The 20,930-nt window shown below is 43.7% G+C and overlaps 1 protein-coding gene across 2 annotated transcripts; it reads right to left on the reverse strand.

Moving 5' to 3' along the window:
• Positions 1-2,357: 2,357 nt before the first annotated feature.
• Positions 2,358-20,619, reverse strand: ZNF12 (zinc finger protein 12). 2 transcript variants are annotated; one of them, XM_054496142.2, is made up of 5 exons: positions 20,101-20,619; positions 18,847-18,911; positions 11,528-11,654; positions 11,182-11,277; positions 2,358-6,512 (listed from the first exon to the last, which is right to left on the reverse strand). In XM_054496142.2, the coding sequence occupies exons 2-5, from the start codon at positions 18,859-18,861 to the stop codon at positions 4,657-4,659; spliced, it is 2,094 nt and encodes a 697-aa protein (XP_054352117.1). In that variant the 5' UTR covers positions 18,862-18,911; positions 20,101-20,619; the 3' UTR covers positions 2,358-4,656. The 2 variants fall into 2 exon arrangements, with proteins under 2 accessions (XP_054352117.1, XP_054352118.1); XM_054496143.2 differs by lacking the exon at positions 20,101-20,619 and adding an exon at positions 19,708-19,758.
• Positions 20,620-20,930: the final 311 nt, after the last annotated feature.

Below are 20,930 nucleotides of genomic sequence, written 5' to 3' on the forward strand. Positions count from 1 at the left end.
TCATTTAGGTTATGAATGAAAAAAAGGATGGAACAAGATTTTCTTTCTTTTTTTTTTTTGAGACAGAATCTCACTCTGTTGCCCAGGCTGGAGTGCAGTGGCACAATCTCAGCTCACTGCCAGCCCCGCCTCCTGGGTTCATGCCATTCTCCTGCCTCAGCCTCCCGAGTAGCTGGGACTACAGGCGCCCGCCACCACACCTGGCTAATTTTTTGTATTTTTAGTAGAGACGGGGTTTCACCATGTTGGCCAGGATGGTCTCGATCTCCTGACCTCATGATCCACCCGCCTCGGCCTCCCAAAGTGCTGGGATTACAGGTGTGAGCCACTGCGCCCGGCCCAGGATTTTCTTTATTTTTCCATTTGGCACCACATCAATCTCTTCCAATTTGAGGCCTTTCATTCTTTTTTAATTACAAGAAATTTTAATTCGTGTATTTTCCTTGTATGTTGTCTCTTTTTCTTTTGGGAATGGTAGTATATGGTTATTTCTACTATCCTCTACATCTCAGTATTTGATTTTTCACTTTCTGTTTCTTCATTTCTTCTGGTGTCCTGGAGGAAATATTTGCCTTTACAACAGAGCCTGCTAACTCGTTCTTTGGGTGTATCGTGTCTATCAATCTCATCTATTATTTCCTTCATGTCAATTACGCATGCTCAACAATCCACCTTTCTTTTGGTAACTATATTTTTACATACACCCCATTCATCTTTGTATTTTTCTTCAGATACGTATTAAGGCAGGGTGCAGTGGCTCAAGCCTGTAATTACAGCACACTGGGAGGCCGAGATGGGGGGATCACTTGAGGTCAGGAGTTCAAGACCAGCCTGGCCAATATGGTGAAACCCTGTCTCTACTGAAAATACAAAAATTAGCCAGGCACGGCGGCATGTGCCTGTAATCCTACTCAGGAGGCTGGGGCAGGAGAATCACTGGAACCTGAGAGGTGGAGGCTGTAGTGAGCTGAGATCGCACCACTGCACTCCAGCCTGGGCGACAGAGTGAGACTCCATCTCAAAAAAAAAAAAAAAGATATGTATTAAGAACATTTTGAAATCTGGATGCCTGTATTTCATTAAGTTAGGCCTTTTCATGTAGATGGTATTGTGTACTGTCCCTTAGTACCAATTCCTCATGTGTCTGACTACTTTCCTGAATTTTTACTTGGATACTGTAAATCCTGGCTGAGAATGAGTAGCAGGGAGAAGGCCTAATCCTCCTGTTTCTTCCTCTTGGGTGGGTTTAAGTGGAGGAGTGTGTTACAGAAAAAAATCGCCTATCACCACTGCCTGGAATAAGACTGCACCCCCCCCCCACCCCCTTGACTGACCCTCAGGATACCACTTGACGTGCTCACCCTAAGCACTGCCTCATTAAGATGTCTCCAGTCGACTGGGTGTGGTCACTCACGCCTGTAATCCCAGCACTTTGGGAGGCCGAGGTGGGCAGATCACGAGGTCAGGAGATTAAGGCCATCCAGGCCAACATGGTGAAACCCCATCTCTACTAAAAATACAAAAGTTAGTTGGGCGTGGTGACGGGCACCTGTAGTCCCAGCTACTTGGGAGGCTGAGACAGGAGAATTGCTTGAACCCAGGAGGCAGAGTCTGCAGTGAGCTGAGATCGTGCCACTGCGCTCCAGTCTGGTGACAGAGCAAGGCTCTGTCCGTCTCAGAAACAAACAAGCAAAAAACAAAACAAACAAACAAAAAAAGAATGTCTCCAGTCGCAGCAATGACTGGCTTTTGAAGTGAGGAGAGGATGCTCTAATGGAACCTAAGTGCTCCCATAGCACTGAGCTGCTCTCCTATCTTATGAAGGCACCGTGGTGGGCTATAATCTGCTGGGCATACTACAGAGGACTGTAAATGTATAGGGAAAAAGATTACAATTCAACTACTCTTTAAGATTTGTTCTGTCTGCCATTACCTTTCCCACAAAAGAGCCTCATTCACATCCTTAGTTCTCTGGACCCAAACACTGCTCTTATTTCTGTGACACCTCCGGGCTTGCACTATAACAAGCCAGCAGCCCACGCTAGTGCATCAATTTGGCAGGAATCATAGACTTTATATTCAATGAAGGGAAAAGCAATTTATTTTTGATGTAGTTATCTCTGTGATAGGAAGAAAAAAGCAACATAATTTTAAGAATGTATTTCCTGGTGGGCTTCATTTTAAGATGGGCCAAAAATCCCTCTTAATTTATGAAAACATTGGCATCTTTTAAACTATAAACATGTTACTATGAACACTGACTACATTACTGAAGTGGCAGTTCAGGACCACTTATATACGTACCAGACCCTTTGATGTGCAGGCAATCCATAGGATAAGAAGAAAATGCCAAGCCATTTACAGTTTTCAAATATTTTACTGAAAATGCATATTGTACAATTAACGTATAATGACACACCAGTGTGGGAAACCTCTGTAGGTATCATTTCCACAAATATGCTATGAATATAGAGTTCCTACACAAAACTATACAACTTACCAGATGTAATTCCTGTTATGTAACATAGTCACAATCATCTTGAAGAATATGGAGAAAAAGTGCTGAGTAACAAAAACAGGAGCCATGTGTGATTTTAATAAATGAAAAACATGGCATTTCAGCTCAGTGGTAAAGCAGTATATCAATCAGATGGATTAGCTATCAAGTAATCATGTGAGAGAAAACAAAATTAGATCCTTACCTCATACTATATGTTGTCAGCTAACACTGTACCAGTGATACACGAATCACATAAATTACCTCAAACAAAATTTATTCCATGTATTAGAAAAAAGGAGGTATGTCTAACATTGTGTCACATTCCAAAGGTGAATTTTGCAGGTCAACGATATGACAGTTCAAGGAAGCATACGTTTTATTGTTTCAAGTTGATTTCTAATGCTCAAACTATTTACGTCAAAACTTACAGAAAATAAATCTCTATATCAACAGCTTAAAATAAATGACTTACCTAAAGTCCACTTCTGAACTGCATAACTCCTATAAAGGTTTAAGTCTGTACCAATTAGAATGTCTTCAGTTATTAGTAACAGAGCATCCTAAATCAACTGGCTTAAAAATAAGTTTAGTCTCTCACAAAAGAAACAGTCCATAGGAGGAGTGACTACAAGGCTGGTTGGTTTAGTGGCTCAAAGACATCATCCAGGTCTCAGGGTCTTTCAGTTTTTCTGCTCAGGCCATGATTAAACTATAATCCATTGTTGAAAGATGGTTACCAGGCACCACATCCAGACAAGGTACTGTTCACCACAAGATTCCACTTCCCTTTGCTTGAATCCTTGGGCCTTTGAGAAAACCTTTTCCAGAAGTAGTCTGTCAGGTATATCCTTTGTTTTATGTCTAGAATTGGGCCCTGTGACCACTGTAAATCAACTGCTGGCAACGAGAAGGGGAGTGTCATTGGTTAAAAGTAATCAGGATTTATCTCACTTCCTTTTGAGGATAAATGGATAACCAAACCCAGCCAGCAGAGTAAGGGAGTGACAAGAAAGTCACTCGGCAATGTCTGCCACAAACCCTTATTAGAATGTGTTCTTAATTTATTCAGTAACAGGAAGGAGTAGAGCACAAGGTTTAAAAGCAGTATGATATCCAGTGAAAACACAGTTAATTCCTATGTTACACAGCATCGTGCTCTGCACTGTTATGTAAGTGTCCAAATAAAAAATAGTAGAAAAAAACAATAGATACAAATGGGAATATTTTAAGTACATCTTAAAACTGTGTAGAGTGCAATGATTTTCTCACTCCTGGAGAACTGGCATTAACAATTTTAAATTACCTAAGCAAAGTTTTCTATCTATTTTATACATGGATATTTATCTCTCTGGCTGACTCAGATACAGTTGAAAACATTATAAAAGCATTGGTCCTTTAGAGCTGATATTGTTCATTAAGAATGATCAAATGCATTAAATCCTAGAGAAGAGTGCAAGAAAAAGTATACTTTATACCTATCAAATGATATTAACGTAGTGCTGTTTAGAATACTCTTACCATATGAATTACAAAATTAATAAGGATACAATGTTTTTTCAAACATGATTCGAAGTGAACATACAATTCCTGTAATGTAATGTAATAAAAACAACCCTCTACACCAAACATAAGTCCTATGTTCTTTGGGAACTGCTTACATGAGTTTAAGGTTACTGACTTAACTAGCTATCCTGATGACTTTACAGCTTCTATTTACACAAGGAATATGTTTATTCACAGCAGGAATCTTCTCTGTTTCTTTTTTTTTTTTTCTTTTCAAGTTTGCTATTGTAGCAGAAACATATCTTTTAGTATTAACAGTTTCCAAAGGATTATGTCTTCCACATTCCTTATATTGATAGATTTCCCCTTGGCTATGAATTCCCTGATATGCAAAACAGTTCCAATCCATGGCGACGTGTATATACATTCTTAATATTTATAAATTTTTACTTGTCTATAGTCTAGTATTGTTATACCATGTGGTCTTGTTATAATCATGGTTTCCATTCTGTGAGTCTTCAGACTATGAGTCCAACACACAAGGGGATGTCCACACTAACCTGTGTGAACTCTCTGATGTACAAGGTGTTTGACTTCAGGCAGGAGTTTCTGATTTACTACATTGAAAGGGTGAAATAAAATGAGGTCTCACTTCAGAGAAGCCTTCCCACATCTATTACATTCATATTGCCTCTCCTATGAATTCTCTGATGGCTGTTGAATGCTGATTTGTGGTAGAATTTTTTTCCACATTCAGTACACTCATAGGGTTTCTCTCCTGAATGAGTTCTATAGTGTACAGTGAGGTATGACATCCGAGAGAAGGCTTTTCCACACTCATTACATTCAAAGGGTTTCTCTCCTGAATGAATTCGATGATGTATAGTGAGATAGGACATCTGAGAGAAGCACTTCCCACATTCATAACATTCGTAGGCTTTCTCTCCTGTGTGTGTTCTCTGATGTCGATTAAGGGCTGAATTCTGGCAGAAGGTTTTCCCACATTCACTACATTCATAGGGCTTCTCTCCTGAATGAATTCTGTGATGTATAGTGAGGTATGACATCTGAGAGAAGAATTTTCCACATATATAGCATTCATAGGGCTTCTCTCCTTTGTGTATTCTCCGATGTCTACAAAGGGCTGAGTTCTGGTAGAAGGTTTTCCCACATTCACTACATTCATAGGGTTTTACTCCTGAATGAGTTCTATGATGGATAGTGAGGTATGACAACTGGGAGAATAACTTTCCACATTCGTTACATTCGTAAGGTTTCTCTCCTGTGTGCACTCTCTGATGTCTCATGAGGGCTGAATTCAGGTAGAAGGTTTTTCCACATTCATTACATTCATAGGGTTTCTCTCCTGAATGAGTTCTATAATGTACAGTGAGATATGACAACCGAGAGAAGAATTTCCCACACTCATTACATTCATATGGTTTCTCTCCTGTATGGGTCCTCAGGTGGGTCGTGAGAGTAGACTTGCGGCAGAAGCATTTCCCACATTCACTACACTTGTAGAGTTTCACACCTGTGTGAATTTTCTGATGGTCATTAAGTGCTGACTTCTGCGAGAAGGTTTTCCCACAGTCATGACAAACATAAGGTCTCTCTCCTGAATGTGTTCTCTGATGTTGTGTGAGGTGTGTCTTCTGGCAAAAGGATTTTCCACAATAACTACATTCATAGGGCTTCTCTCCTGAGTGAGTTCTCTGATGCTGAATGAGGTGTAACTTCTGGTAAAAGTTCTTCCCACATTCATTACATTCATAGGGCTTCTCCCCTGTGTGTGTTCTCTGATGCACAGTAAGGGTTCCCTTCTGGCAGAAGGATTTCCCACACTGATTACATTCGTAAGGTTTCTCTCCTGTGTGAGTCCTCTGATGTATAATAAATTTTGACTTTTTACAGAAGGATTTCCCACATTCACTGCATTCATAGGGCTTCATTTCCATATGAGATGTCTGATGTACAGTGAGGTCTGACATCTGGAGAAAGGCTATTTCAGATCCATTCCACTTATAGGGCTTTTCTTCCATGTGATTAACAAAAACAGTGTCCTTTTGGAAGGCTTTCTGGCATTCAATATATTCAAAAGGTTTCTCCAAAATACGAATTTTCTGATAAAGACTTTCTTCGTTTAGAGTATAAGGTTCCCCATTTTGATTAAATTCATAAGCTTTATCTCCTGGATGAGTTTTCTCAAGCTTAATATGGAGGAGTGATTTCCCACATCCACTACATTCATCAGCTTTCATTCTTGCATAGCTTCCATCACTACTAATATATTCTGAAACAGACGTTAAACACTTCTCACATGAGTCACAGAGGCTATTTTTATAGGCTATTTTTCTTGAAGGAACAGGGTTCGTTTCTACATCAAAAGTTTTACCAGGAACATTACCTCTCTCCTCAATCAGGGTCTCAATGAACACAGTTTGCCTTAAAGGTTTATTTTCCTCTTCCTGGATTCTCTCTTTTAGGTCATCGGTTTGCCAGACTTCATCTAAAGAGAGACAAAATTAACCAACTTTTGTACATCTTCCTATATATATGATATGGAATGAGATTCTTGATTTGTACACAAGCATCTCTTTGTGAGTAGATGCTAGCTTCATGAACAGATGAAAATAATTCCAAGTGTACTCTTCTCCTTTATTCTTTTGCTTAAAATTACACACACACACACACACCCCTCTAGGAATGGAAAAAGGGGGAAGTAAACTGACAAAAACACATACACTTTTGATCTAATTTATATTTTGTTCAAAACTGGGTATAGAAGATAAAATATAACACAGAACAATGACTGGTAGGCGAAGAATGCTGGATGAATGGCTGACAGGGTAGAGTGATGAGGAGTGCTGTTGGACAAGGAGGGTCATAAGATGTATTCAATTAGGGATTCATTTAGGGGGAGGTAAAGCTGTACTTTACACCATATCACTTCATACCAAGTTGAGAGAGATTACAATTTAAGGCATTAGCACTGTATACTAAGATTTTTGTGGTAGCATTTTCACTAGACTACATCCTTCCAAACTATTTTGCCTTCTTTCCTCATTCCACATAGTAGAATAAACTAAATCTCCTCATGTTTAAAGGAACAGCCCTATAACCAGGGCATTTGCCCTGTAATTCTGTTTCACTTGGATGAAGAATCCCAGGAATGTGTATATATATCCTACAGGAAATATAAAATAGTCCACAGAGCTATAGGCTTATCTTGTGAGGATAGCGATGAGATCAACTGGAAACTTTAGTATTCTAATGATGCTATGATTTAATGCTAAACTCATTCTGACCATGAAATTCTACTTGTTCCTATTTGAACAGTATATTTAATAGCATGAACTCTGGTGAGGTGACCTAGGGCAAGCTACTTAGCAATTCTCTGTAGTCAGTATCCTTCACCTGCCAAATGGAGATAATGGCACCTACCTCATAAGGTGGTTGCAGGATTGCAGCAGTTAATGAAGTGCTCAGAGCAGCATCTGGCACAAAATACATGCTTGATAAGCTTGGCAATTATTCTTCCCATCTTTCAATCTCCTGACCATTTGCTTAAGCCAGTCCCACCCTGACATACTACCATCACTTAATTCTCAATGTGAGTGCTTTCCCACTCCTGAGTAGCATTTAGTGTACAAACCTTACGAATCAGATCCCTGCCCGGGCGTGGTAGCTCACGCCTGTAATCCCAGCACTTTGGGAGGCTGAGGCGGGCGGATCACTTGAGGTCAGGAGTTCAAGACCAGCCTGGCCATGATGGTGAAACCCTGCTCTACTAAAAATACAAAAATTAGCCTGGCATGGTGGTGGGCGCCTGTAATCCCAACTACTCAGAAGGCTGAGGCAGGAGAATTGCTTGAACCCAGGAGGCGGAGGTTGCAGTGAGCCAAGATTGTGCCACTGCACCCCAGCCTGGGCGACAGAGTGAGAATCTGTCTCAAAAAACAAAACAAAACAAAACAAACAAAACAAACAAAAAAAATCACATCCCTTACCATGCTCCTAAAATAACAATTTTATTTTTACTTACCTTAGAAGTGTCTGGATGAACTTGACTACTGTACTTGCTATCATGCACATTAAATGAAATGATATCAACCGTAACCCCTATAACCTGTGCTTTCCCTGAACCCGCTGCCAAAATATCAACAGACCAAACGAGAAAAAAATCTGAGAGACAATACTTTTCACCACCTGGGATCACTATATGATTCCAAGCTAGGATGACAGTCATCTAACAAAAATATTCTGTTGCAGGAAAAGCAAACTATTTGTTGCACTAGGAGGGTCCTAAGAAATGTCCAAGTAGAGAGTTGTTTTGGAGGAAGTGGGTCTGCACTTTACACCTTCTCATGTCACATCAAGCTGGGAGAGATAGGTCATGATCTATCTTATCCTTGCCTTATGCTACGATCACTGTGTGCCTGATCAATGCCCAGCACATTTCACCTACAGTCTCCACCCTTATTGTTTCACTCAGTTTGCTTGACTTGCTGCCTTCATCTTCTCAAAACCTACCTTAATAGGGGATTTCCGTGCTTAAAAAAAATACTTCTCAAATCCTTTCTCATCTCAATTCCATTTCCCCTTGGAGTTGAGAATACTGTCTATAGAATCATTTTAGTACAAAGTGACTCAGCCTTGCATTGGAACATCAGCACTCCATGTAAAGTGCTGAGTTTTAATTACTTCATGCAGCGCTGTTTTCTTTTTTTTTTTTTTTTTGAGACGGAGTCTTGCTCTGTCACCCAGGCTGGAGTGCAGTGGTGCGATCTCAGCTCACTGCAAGCTCCGCCTCCCAGGTTCAAGGGATTCTTCTGCCTCAGCCTCCTGAGTAGCTGGGACTACAGGCGTGCGCCACCAGGCCTGGCTAATTTTTTAGTAGAGACAGAGTGTCACCATATTGGCCAGGCTGGTCTCAAACTCCTGACCTCATGATCCGCCCACCTCGGCCTCCCAAAGTGCTGGGATTACAGGCGTGAGCCACCGCGCCCAGCCCTTGTTCTCTTTTGTTAACCACAACCTTTGTCCTAGGAAGGATGGTCCTATTTCCTATTTCCTTTGAACCTCTGAATAAAAATCAGAGAAGCTGTTCTTAATCTGAATCATATAGGTGTTTTTCTGCTACTTGCAAAATATATGGGGATGTGTCCCAGGCATGCGTCATTTCTTTTTTCTTTTTTTTTTTTTTGGAGAGACAGGGTTTCACTATGTTACCCAGGCTGGTTGCAAGCGATCCTCCTGCCTCAGCCTCCCAGGGTTGGGATTACAGGTGTGAGCCACCACATTTGGCCCAGGCATGCATATTTAGAAGTAACTGCCTGTAAATTATTTCTGAATGGATGGACAAGAAAGTTCTTTCACCTGCCTAGCTTCTCAGATAATCAAAGAAAGAAATAAATATCTCTCTATGTTACACACTACATCAAGGGATAACACGCCCCTTTCCTTACAGGACTATGATCCAAGAGCAAAACAGCTCAGGCAAAATATAGACACTATCAAATAACAGATTACTTAATCAGACTAGCTTCTTTATCCTGTCACCCCTAGGTGAAACTGAAGTTGAGGGAAGGGAGATACAGAATTCATGATAAAAGTCAGGAAGGAAAAACTTCAGGGAGGGGTCGAAGATTTGAGCTCAGACTTAAAGAATGTGTTATCTGGGGAAGGAAAGCACACCCTAATGAAATGTAAAGCTGTAGGGACAATAGTCTCATGAAGAGAAGACATTAGGAGTGTGGACCAAATGGAGTTTAGTGAATTTTGGGGAACAACAGAAAATTACTTTTTCCAGGCAATACAGGGTTAATATTGTTGAGATCCTTAATGGACAAGGAATTAAAATTCCCTTTAGGAAGTAAAATGTAACCAGCTATAGGCTTATCTTGTGAGGCTAGCGATGATATCAACCGGAAACTTTAGATGAAGACATACTGCAAATCCAGCTAGGACTCATAGCAATCCAGGCATGACAGAATCTAGTCTTTGTTTACATTAAGTCAAAGGAAACTGAGGATATACAGAGGACAATGAAGACATTTCACACTGGACAAAATCCAGTAATCCAGAGAGATCAGTAATATCTGATGAGAATTTCAGTGGTTTCACAGGGACCACTATAGAAAAAGAAGAGATTAGTATAGTTTAGTTTATAGTTTATAAAGGGAGGTGGTAAGGTAATTAGTAATTATAATCTGGAATAGGTCATGATCAATTTCCAGGCCTGATGAGAACAAGAGCAGCTCTGTAACTGCTATCGCAGAAAATACCAGACTAGAGCCCAGGCTCAATGGTGGTAGAGACGTCATCCTGGGTGTGAGCAACATAAAATAAAAAACAAAGCCTAAAGACTCGGCACTGGAGGCACAGTTTGAGAAACTCATAATGCGAGGAAATCACAGTAGGTAGAAACAGACCCTTTAAAGACATTTCTGGAGGTGGTGGAAGCATAAACCAGACTTCATTTATGTATATAATACTTACTAAGCACCTGCCATGACAGGGTATCATTCAAGGCATTGGGAACAGAACAGAAAATAAGAAACAAGATGAAAACAAGCATTTGGTTAAAGAGGGAGACCCAGGTACTGCAGTCACCAAATTTCAGGAGGGCTGGTTCTCAGGAATGAGCAGCACTGTCCAATGAAGCACAGGTGCACATGACAAGTGGCAGAATCCACTGGCTTAGGCACAGGATGGGGACTTTGGAGTCTAACCTCAAAGAAAGAAAAGTACAAAGTAGAATAGGGTCCAGAAACAAGTCTCAGGCACTGCACGGTAAAGATTAGGAAAAAAAAACAAAAAACCAAAAGTTACGAAGAACACAAGAATCACATAAGTTATTTTTAAATGTCACACTTATAACACCTAAAAAATCCATGATAATGGTTTCTGAAAATGCTAGAAGAGCAAGCAAAGACCCAAAGTTTAAGAGAACAACAGAAGTGACTGGAATTCAATTCTGGGGAGTGGCAAGCACAGAAAAGCTCCATAAACCTAAGTTCTTACGGGGAAGGAAGAAGGCTTTGGGAGTGAGATTCAGGTTCATAGAGCATATAAGCAACTATCTCTAGTCACTTCTAAAGGTTTGGGACCATTAAAAAATCCCTGGGAAAAACACTCCCAAGTTACCGATCTCCTCACTGCCTCCACTAACACACCTGGATAGCTCTGAAGTAGGAATTCTCCTTCTACTATCCATGGCTCTTCTCCTTGCTCCAACTTGCTGATAACATCCGGTTTGATAATGTGATACCCTGTTAATGAGAAATGAAAAAGAACTTGAGCCCAGGCCGGTTGGCTTCAGGGTCTCTGTCACACGGGGAAAATGCCATTTGTGCCTTATCAAAATCAGAACTTTTCACGGGGGAGATCAAGACCAAAATGCCCTGCCTGGTGCCCAAAAACAGATTACTCACATTCCTCCCATCGAATTTTAAGTTAAAGTCATAAAATTTGTGAGAAATCCCATATATTTTAGCAACTGAGAAAGCAAGCTATCCTCACCCACAGAAACTAGATTGCTGTAGTTCTCCAGCATCACGTCCCTGTAAGTTATCTTCTGCTCAGGGTCCAGCTGCTGCCACTCCTCCTGGGTGAAGTCCACAGCCACATCCTTGAATGACACTGGCCCCTGAAATGGCACCGTGGTTGGAATTGGGTGACGTGAAATAGGCACATAGGGACAAGATCTTAGCATGCTCACTGGCAAAATTAACTATGAACATTGTATACCTTTATTTTATATTACAGACTGTCGAAGGGAAACAAACATATCAGAAATACACTGTTCTGGGGTTCATTCAGTATACATCAAAAAAAAAAAAAAAAAACAAAACCAACACTGGGATTGCATGGTGAGCCAGAAACAATCCTGGCTGTTGGGAACTCTAACACCAGCAGGCACAAATCTCACCCCTGAGGAGCACAGGCCTGGGGACACTCACAGAACCCCAGGATGCACTCTGCTCCTTTGCACATTCTTCAATTTGCTTCTAGAACATTAATAATGTTGGTTCTCTTCTTACCTCCCTGGTCACTCCTCAGTCCCTTTGCTGGCTCCTCCTCTACTCCAAGTCATCCTGAATGTTGTGGGCCCTACGGCTGTCTTGAGTCTTTTTCTCTTTGCTGTCTGTACTTGCTGCTTTGATGGCGAGCCCACCTGCTTCCTGGCTAATTTAATTACCATCTATACACCAACATTTTCCAAATTCACATCATCAGCCCAGGCCTCTCTCCTAAATTCCAGACACATATGTCCCAGATGGCAAACTCAACATCCCTGAAATTCAATTGCTGTTCCTGTTCAAACGTGCTCCTCCTATAGCTACTACTGGAACCAACCCACAATATCTGCCACAATTACCAAAACAACAAACAGGCTGGGCAACACACATTCTAGTTTTTATTTTACTGCCAAGTGACCAAGCCTACAGCAGTTCAGAATGCAGCCTGCCACATGAATTATCAATAATAGCTTGGTTCAGATTTTCCTAATTCCCAGCTGGGAACCCCAAATTTCCTTTCTTCCCATGGTCCACGTTCTAAGAGAAAGGAACATTCCTGAGGAGGAACAGACAGCTGACCTGGAAACTGTCAAAACCGCATCTATAAATGTGTACATTTTGAATAAAGTGTCCCATTCACAAGTACTCACACTAGCCATTATAACTGTTTCCTTTAATATCATCCCCTCTAAAATAAAGAGAATAATGCTACCTATACATAATACCAGTATTAAGTGGACTAATCCACGAAAAGTACTTAGCATAGATTTTTGGATAAAACACATGCTTATCAATGAAACCTACTGTGATTGTTGACTTTCTACTGCGGCTCTGACCACTTTCCAAATTAGGACAGAAAATTAACCACAAAACACAGAAGTTTAAACAACTGAAGGTTATGTGGTTGTTATTTATGTAATTGGCAAGAAAGAATCATAAAACAGTGTGTGTTAAGAACAAAGATGCTGAGATGATTTCAAGAAAATATGGCAGCAGGAATGGCGTAGAAGGTGTAGAAGGAAAGGCCATGTCATGTTCAGAGCTACGTAAGATGATGACGAACTCCTGATGTTGACTGAACATCTTGGGTTTCATATGTGGAATGATTGGAATGATCCATGGGTGCAAGATGGGTTCTACTGACTCCCTGAGACGCCGTGCCATTCTCTCCCAGCTCTAGATACAGGGGTATCCACAGACAGGCCTGGCTGGCCTGGGAAGGATGAGGGTAATCAGGGCTGAGAGTGTCCAGCTGCTAATGGGACACACAGTGGGGGAAGAAGTGGGTCCTGCCCCAGCCAGATGAATCCAGGTGCAGGACTGCCCCAGCAGGTGATGAGAACTTCCTGGAGAGCAATAGCTGAGCTTCAAGAAACTCTGTGCACACTTCGTTCAGACATCATCCACCATGAGGATCAGGGGAGTCTGGAAGTTCATGTATGGCATTGCCCTGCCTTGCTGCGCAATAACAACTTGTTTATTTCTTAGGAAAGTAAGCCTGGTTTCCTTTATTCAAGTGGTAGGTCCGTGCTTAGTGTGTCCACCTGATATCTGTCAGGATGGTCACGGTGCAATGGGTGAAAACCGGCAAAGGACTTTCAAGAAGGACTCATAAGAGGAAAAATGTGAAGAAAGTCATCAGCTCAGGAAAAGTCACAAAAGGAAAGCAAACAAATGCAAGTAGATGAGTAAAGAGACCACATATATCTATGACTACAATAAGTGTGAACACACAAAATCTCTATTTTATTTTTTTATTTTCGATCTTTTTTAAATCTCTATTTTAAACCAGAATCCCTCTTACAATAAAAATATGCCAGGGACGGCCGGGCGTGGTGGCTCACGCCTGTAATACCAGCACTTTGGGAGGCCGAGGTGGGCGGATCACGAGGTCAGGAAATCGAGACCATCCTGGCTAACACGGTGAAACCCCGTCTCTACTAAAAATACAAAAAATTAGCAAGCGCCTATAGTCCCAGCTACTCGGAAGGCTGAGGCAGGAGAATGGCGTGAACCCAGGAGGTGGAGCTTGCAGTGAGCCAAGATCGAGCCACCACACTCCAGCCTGGGCGACAGAGCGAGACTCCGTCTCAAAAAAAAAAAAAAAATATATATATATATATATATACATGTGCCAAGGACTATATATATACACACACACATGTGCCAGGGACACGATCTTGACCAAAAACATACTTAGAAATAACCAAACCATTTCAGTCACACTTCTGTCCTATAGATGGTATATATTTGTTTTTGAGTCTTTCCATTAAGAGATTCTAAGCAATCTTCCTGAGAAAGAATATTTCATTCTTTTTAGAATCCCATTAGCTAGGAGAGTCCTCTGTCTAGCATCTCAGCTAGACACCCTTGAGTGTCCCTGACTCAATCCCCTCAAACCCCCACTGCATTTGTTTTTCACACTGTCAGTCTCTATTAATTTCAGCTTTTCAACAGATGACACGCTTTCCCAATTAGAAGGCTTGAAGTTCTCTGTAGGACAAAACCAAAACTCAGTCCAGCATTGGGGGCTCCTGGGTCCATCTGGGTATTTATCTGCATTCCCATCCCTCAGTCCCTTAACAGGAAGTCCAAATTCTAAGGAAGCAAAAATCTCACCAGCCCTCCAGGAGACTTACTCAGGCCCCTAATGCTGGTCTCCTGAGTGACTTTACAAGCCTCTGCCACTAACCCGGATTATTCCAGGGCTGGCAAATGCCACCTTTCCCTTCCTTGAATGACTGAATCACAATACTTTGATGGTGCATTCATTTGTTCGTTTGTTCATTCATTCATTCATTCGAGACAGGGTCTTGATCTGTTGCCCAGGCTGGGGTGCAGTGGTGCAATCATAGCTCACTGCAGCCTCATATTCCTGGGCTCAAGTGATCCTCCTGCCTCAGCCTTCCAAAGTGTTGGGATTACAGGTGTGAGCCACTATGCCCGGCTAAGGATGCATTTAAAATCAGACTTCTGCTTCATCTTGGGCATTGACCAGAACGACTCCCATGATCTCCCATAATTACATCCACGAATTACCTCCTCCAAGGAGAACATAAGCTCCTTGAGAGAAAGAAGTGCCTCTTAAAATCATATCCCAAACCCCAAGACAAATGATGTTAATGTCTAAGAAAAAAAGACAAAATGCTAGCTGAGGAGAAGGACACAGAGCCAAGCAAGGAGGGAGCTTCCTCGGGGACTCCTGAAGCCCCAGAACAGCAGGTGTCTGCTTGGTAGACTGGCTGCTGCTCTAATTGCTTTCAGCTGAGAAACACCAGTATCATGACACAAGCTCCCAAAAAAGTAGTACGTTACATTTACATTGTAAGAAATGAGCTGGGATTGCAGACAGAAGGAAAGGATGGTCCTCGTGGCTGGCTGAGCATGTGTGGGGGTGGTCAGCATGGAGCTGCTCTCTCCCAAAACCCAGCCCTCACCCCTCACTCTTGGCTGATGAGCTATTTCCCTGAGAAAAGAAGCAAACAGGAGTGCTATGTCTACTCTCTTCTCTAACCACCTCATGGGACACCTCCAGCTGTTTGCATCTCTGTCCCCTCTGGCTGACTTGAGGCCCCACAGCCATTCTCACCCCATGGGCAACAACTATTTCTCATTCTCGACAGAATCACCTCCACTATTATCTCTCCCATGAAAACAAAACAAAATGAAAAATCCTTTCTTAACCTCAACTCCTATTCCTGCTACTATCCAATTTTTCTTTTTCCTTTAGGGCAAAATTTCTCAAAAAAAAAAAAAATTCTGAATAGACCAAATTCAATTCTTCTACCACTCTCTCCTAAACTTCTCCAATCAGGATTTCCCTTACAGATCCAGCCACAGGGCCTCAGAGAGTCACATGACCTCCCCTGAGCTAAATCCCAGCACTATTTCTCAGTCTTCCTTGGGCTGGACTCCTAACAGCATTTGACACAGTTGATCACCTGTCCCTGAAGCTTCTCATTCCCTTGGCTTCAGAAACTGCACTCTCCTGGTTCTCCCTCTAGCCTGACCAGTAGCACCTTCCCAGTTCCTCCTTCTCTACCAGACTGCACATGGGAGAGCACCAGATTCGTCTCCCAAACTCCACACACACACACACACACACACACACACCACACACACACACCAGATTCGTCTCCCAAACTACACACACACACACACACACCAGATTCATCTCCCAAACTCCACACACACACACACAAGCAGATTCGTCACCCAAACTACACACATGCACACACACCAGATTCATCTCCCAAACTCCACACGCACCAGATTCATCTCCCAAACTCCACACACACACACACACACACACAGATTCATCTCCCAAACTCCACAAACACACACACACACATCAGATTCGTCTCCCAAACTCCACACACACACACACTCCCACCAGATTTGTCTCCCAAACCACACACACACACACACACACACACACACACACCTGATTCATCTCCCAAACTACACACACACACACCAGATTCGTCTCCCAAACTACACACACACACACCAGATTCGTCTCCCAAACTACACACACACACACACACCAGATTTGTCTCCCAAACTCCACACACACACACACACCCCAGATTTGTCTCCCAAACTACACACACACACACCAGATTCGTCTCCCAAACTACACACACACACACACACACCTGCCTTCTTGATGCTGCCACTCATCGCATACTAACACAGCTCCCAAACTACACACACACACACACACACACACACATACACACACCCCTACCTGCCTTCCTGATGCTGCCACTCACTGCATACCAACACAGCCCAAATTTTAAACATCTGAAACCTAATTCTGGCCTTTTCTCAAGCCTGCCTGACCCACAGTCTTTCCCATCCAGCTTCAGGCAACCTCATTTTCGTAGTAGCCACTCTGGGAGCCATGCAAGTGCTTTTCCCATGGGGGAAGCACGATATGATGAACACTTTAGGAGAAATACTCGACATGGGAAATGCAATATGCCTGGGCTTGTGGAGGAAAGTAGCGGCATAGAAAGAAAATCTCTACAACAGTAGAGAGACCAAAAAATAAGCTATTTTAATGACAGCAGGGAGAGGATAGGGGACAGGATAAAAACCATCTAGAATATGACATGAACAAACTCAAACAATCGCGAGGTCAGAAAATGGACAAGTTTAGAAAGAATCCCATCTTTCTTGATAGGGCTACAGGCTGGACGATGGAACAATGAATCAATAGGAACAAGAGAAGGCATAGGTGGGGGGCTCCAAATAATTATTCTGAACCTGCTGCATCTATGACCTTGAGGGGTCCTTTGGACACACTCCAAAGAAATGCTGAGCAGGTGGCTGGACAGTTCTATGTGGGAGAACCAACACAGAGCTGGTGGTTAGAAGCACAGGAGGGTGACATCAGATAGGTACAGAGTCGTAAGCAAGAGTGGACACCAACACATGAAGACCAAACAAATCATCAATTTCAGGAAGCAGGCAAGAAGAGAAAGGGCACTGAAACTGACAGAGCAAACTGCAGAGTGAGCTAAGGCAAAGATGCAAATGTCCACTAAGAACATGTGCCAGATTACTGGCAACCTTTTCAAACAATGTCAGGGGCGTGGTAGGGACAGGACCAAGACCACAGGCTATGGGATAAAATGGGCATCTATGCCAGAGATTTATTATGGTCCTTTCTGCTGTGCAACCCAGATAAACTAAGAGAAAGAAATATTTAGGGAGATGGCTTGGCATGGTGGCTCACACCTATAATCCCAGCACTTTGGGAGGTCAAGGTGGGAAAATCACTTGGCACTTGAGGTCAGGAGTTCAAGACCAGCTTAGCCCAAGTGCTTCTGAAACCCCGTCTCTACTAAAAAAAATACAAAAATGAGCTGGGTGTGGTGGCAGGTGCCTGTAATCGCAGCTACTTGGGAGGCTAAGGCAGGAGAATCGCTTGAACCAGGGATAGCGCCACTGCACTCCAGCCTGGGCAACAGAGTGAGACTCCATCTTTAAAAAAAAAAAAAAAGAACAGAAAATATTTAGGGAGACTAATTTAAGGGTAAGAAGGCCATTTCTGCAACGGATAGAACAGTAGAAAGAATCTACCTTTGAGACAATAATGTTTTAGTTACTAGAAATATTATGGGCTGGGCGCAGTGGCTCATGCCTGTAAGCTCAGCACTTTGGGATGCCGAGGCGGGTGGATCACCTGAGCTCAGGAGTTCGAGAGCAGCCTGGCCAACATGGTGAAACCCCATCTCTACTTAAAAAAAAAAAAAAAAAAAGGCCGGGTGTGGTGGCAGATGCCTGTAATCCCAGCTACTCCAGAGGCTGAGGCAGGAGAATCACTTGAACCTGGGAGGTGGAGGTTGCACTGAGCTGAGATAGCGCCACTGTACTCCAGCCTGGCGACAGAGCGCAATACTTGGTCTCAAAAAAAAAAAAAAAAAAAGGCAAGAATTGCAATGGTTCAAGGGTTATTATTTAGGAAAGCTGTTGATAATGATCTCAAAGGAATCTTTAAAATTCATGCAAAAACAAAAGTGATTGTTCTTACGGTCAATGTAAGTCAAGGAATGGATGGTATTTATCATTTTTTGTGATAAATGCCAAGAACATGAGACGCTTGTACTCTGGCTTCAAGAACTCTTTATGGATCACGCTATCTGCGCATATGAATATGATAAAAAGGCTTGGTGCTGATGGCTACTGTTCTGTCTGACCAAATCTTGTATCTATTTCTACTTTCCCATTTTAAAGTTTGAACCCTTAATTTCCTCCTAAGGTGTACTGTCAATCAGAGTAGAGAATAAATACATGAACAGAAACACTCACCAGGGATTTATTCATTTTCTGCTGCTCTTGGAAAAATCTGGAGGACTGTGAAAGCGGAGGCAGATCTGGGGAAGGAAAACCCGAGCCATGGCGTTATGAGCGGTCTGGCCTGCCAAGGCGGTCATCTCCCGCCTAAAACCTACACAGAAAGTTCCAAGAAGGACATCCTGTGGGAGACTGTCCCTTTAAGCCTTCAGAAGGGATTGGAAAATGATCAGGAGGGGGACCGATCTGCACATTTGAAACTCACACATGTCTACCTTGTGAATGAGTGGATGAGATTCTCAAGGTGAATGAATACTGGATCCTACTGAAATAATCTGCCATCATTAGATGTAAGATTTAAAAAGGAATTCTGGTGACCAGCCTGGCCAACATGGTGAAACCCCATCTCTAGTAAAAATACAAAAATTAGCTGGGCGTGGTGGCGGGCGCCTGTAATCCCAGCTACTCGGGAGGCTGAGGCAGGAGAATCGCTTGAACCCGGGAGGCGGAGGTTGCAGTGAGCTGGGATCGCACCATTGCACTCCAGCCTGGGCAACAGAACGAAAGTCGTCTCAAAAACAAACAAACAAACAAAAACCAAACAACAAAAAATGAATTCTGTAATACTCATCTATTTTCTTACTCTTTTAAATAAAGATCAGAAAATCCACAGGATGCCCTAAATAAAGGAATACAGTCGGCATGATTGAGTCTTTATTTGCAGAAACTTCAGTGTGCTACTCAAAAGGATCTTTTATTGAGGAACTTACTCTCACTTAACTAGGATACGGGGGACAGAACACTGGCCTGGGAGATAAAACTCCTGAGTTCTACTATCAGCAACTCCACCCACAAAACCTCAGACAAGTCACCCACCTGGTAAGGCCCTTCCCCTAGCAAATGAGGCAGCAAGAGATAGTTCCTGTAGACTGTTCCTGCACTACAACGTATGATTCCACAAGAGCAGACCTAAGGGGGAATCAGCACTTAAATGAGAGAACAGAGGTGGTGACGGACGTTTAGATACGGTCGCAATCTGGAGCAGGGAGAGGAGGAAGGGGGGAGTGGAGACAACGTCCGCAGCTGAGGCTGGTGACACCCCTCACGCCCCCGTAAGCCTCGTCCTCGCCGGACCCTGCCCTCAAACCCAAACACACGTCTCTCCTGCAAGCGATCGAGACCCTCCACTGTCCCTCACTCTAAGGTCCCCTACACGCGGTGACTTCACCCGGGCCCTTCTCGCCCCGGGCCGGCAAACCCACGACTTACCCTCCTGGGGCTCCGCAGCCTCTGCCCCACGGCTCCCGACAGGCCGGGGCGGGGTTGCTGTCGCGGGCGCGCGTCTGCTCGCGAGGTCCCTTCCTGTCCACCTCGCCAAGGCCGTTCTGCTCCCGAGGGGCCCGGGCCGGGCCTACGGAACAAATCTAAGCGCGGTGTCCCTCCCGGAGCCCAGATCCGTCTCCCTGGGGCTCACCGTCCTGCGCAGCCGGGGCCGGGCCGTCGAGGACGCACACGGGCCAGGTCCGGGTCCCGCCGCCCCTTCGCCTCCGCCGCCGCCACCGCCCGGCCGGCCCCTTGGGCCCCAGAGCCGTGGGCTCCGGGGGTCGTGCTCGGGGATCCCAGCTTGAGCCTCCGCCTGGCCCGCACAGCCCCGCACCCGCTTGGGTGCCGGCCCGGATCTTCGGCGCCTAGCCCGGCAGGCTCCGCGATTCTCGCCCACCAGAGGCCAAAGCCTGGGAACTAGGGCGAGCGGTGACCTGTGGACGCACAGGAAGCTAGGGCAGTGCGGCGGCGGCGCGCATGCGCGAACACGCACACAGAGCGGGGTGCACATGCGCAGGAATGCACCGGAAGTCCGCCTCCCGGGGCCCACCGCCGGTCCCAGGACAAATACCCTGACTCTATTTCCCATGAGCCTACGCGCTCCCCAAATTTAGGAGCCGTCTTAAATGTCTCTATCTGGTCTAGCGGTTAAGAGGCTCTATGCTAAGAGAATTGGCAACCCCGAACCCCAGACTCAAATTTCTCCTTAGTTTAAGGGAACGTCTTCATGGGGATGTCTTGACTGTCTTTAAGGGAACGTCTAGAAAGTCTCTGCT

The sequence above is a fragment of the Pongo pygmaeus genome, chromosome 6, assembly GCF_028885625.2.
Source record: "Pongo pygmaeus isolate AG05252 chromosome 6, NHGRI_mPonPyg2-v2.0_pri, whole genome shotgun sequence".
Lineage (NCBI taxonomy): Eukaryota > Metazoa > Chordata > Mammalia > Primates > Hominidae > Pongo > Pongo pygmaeus.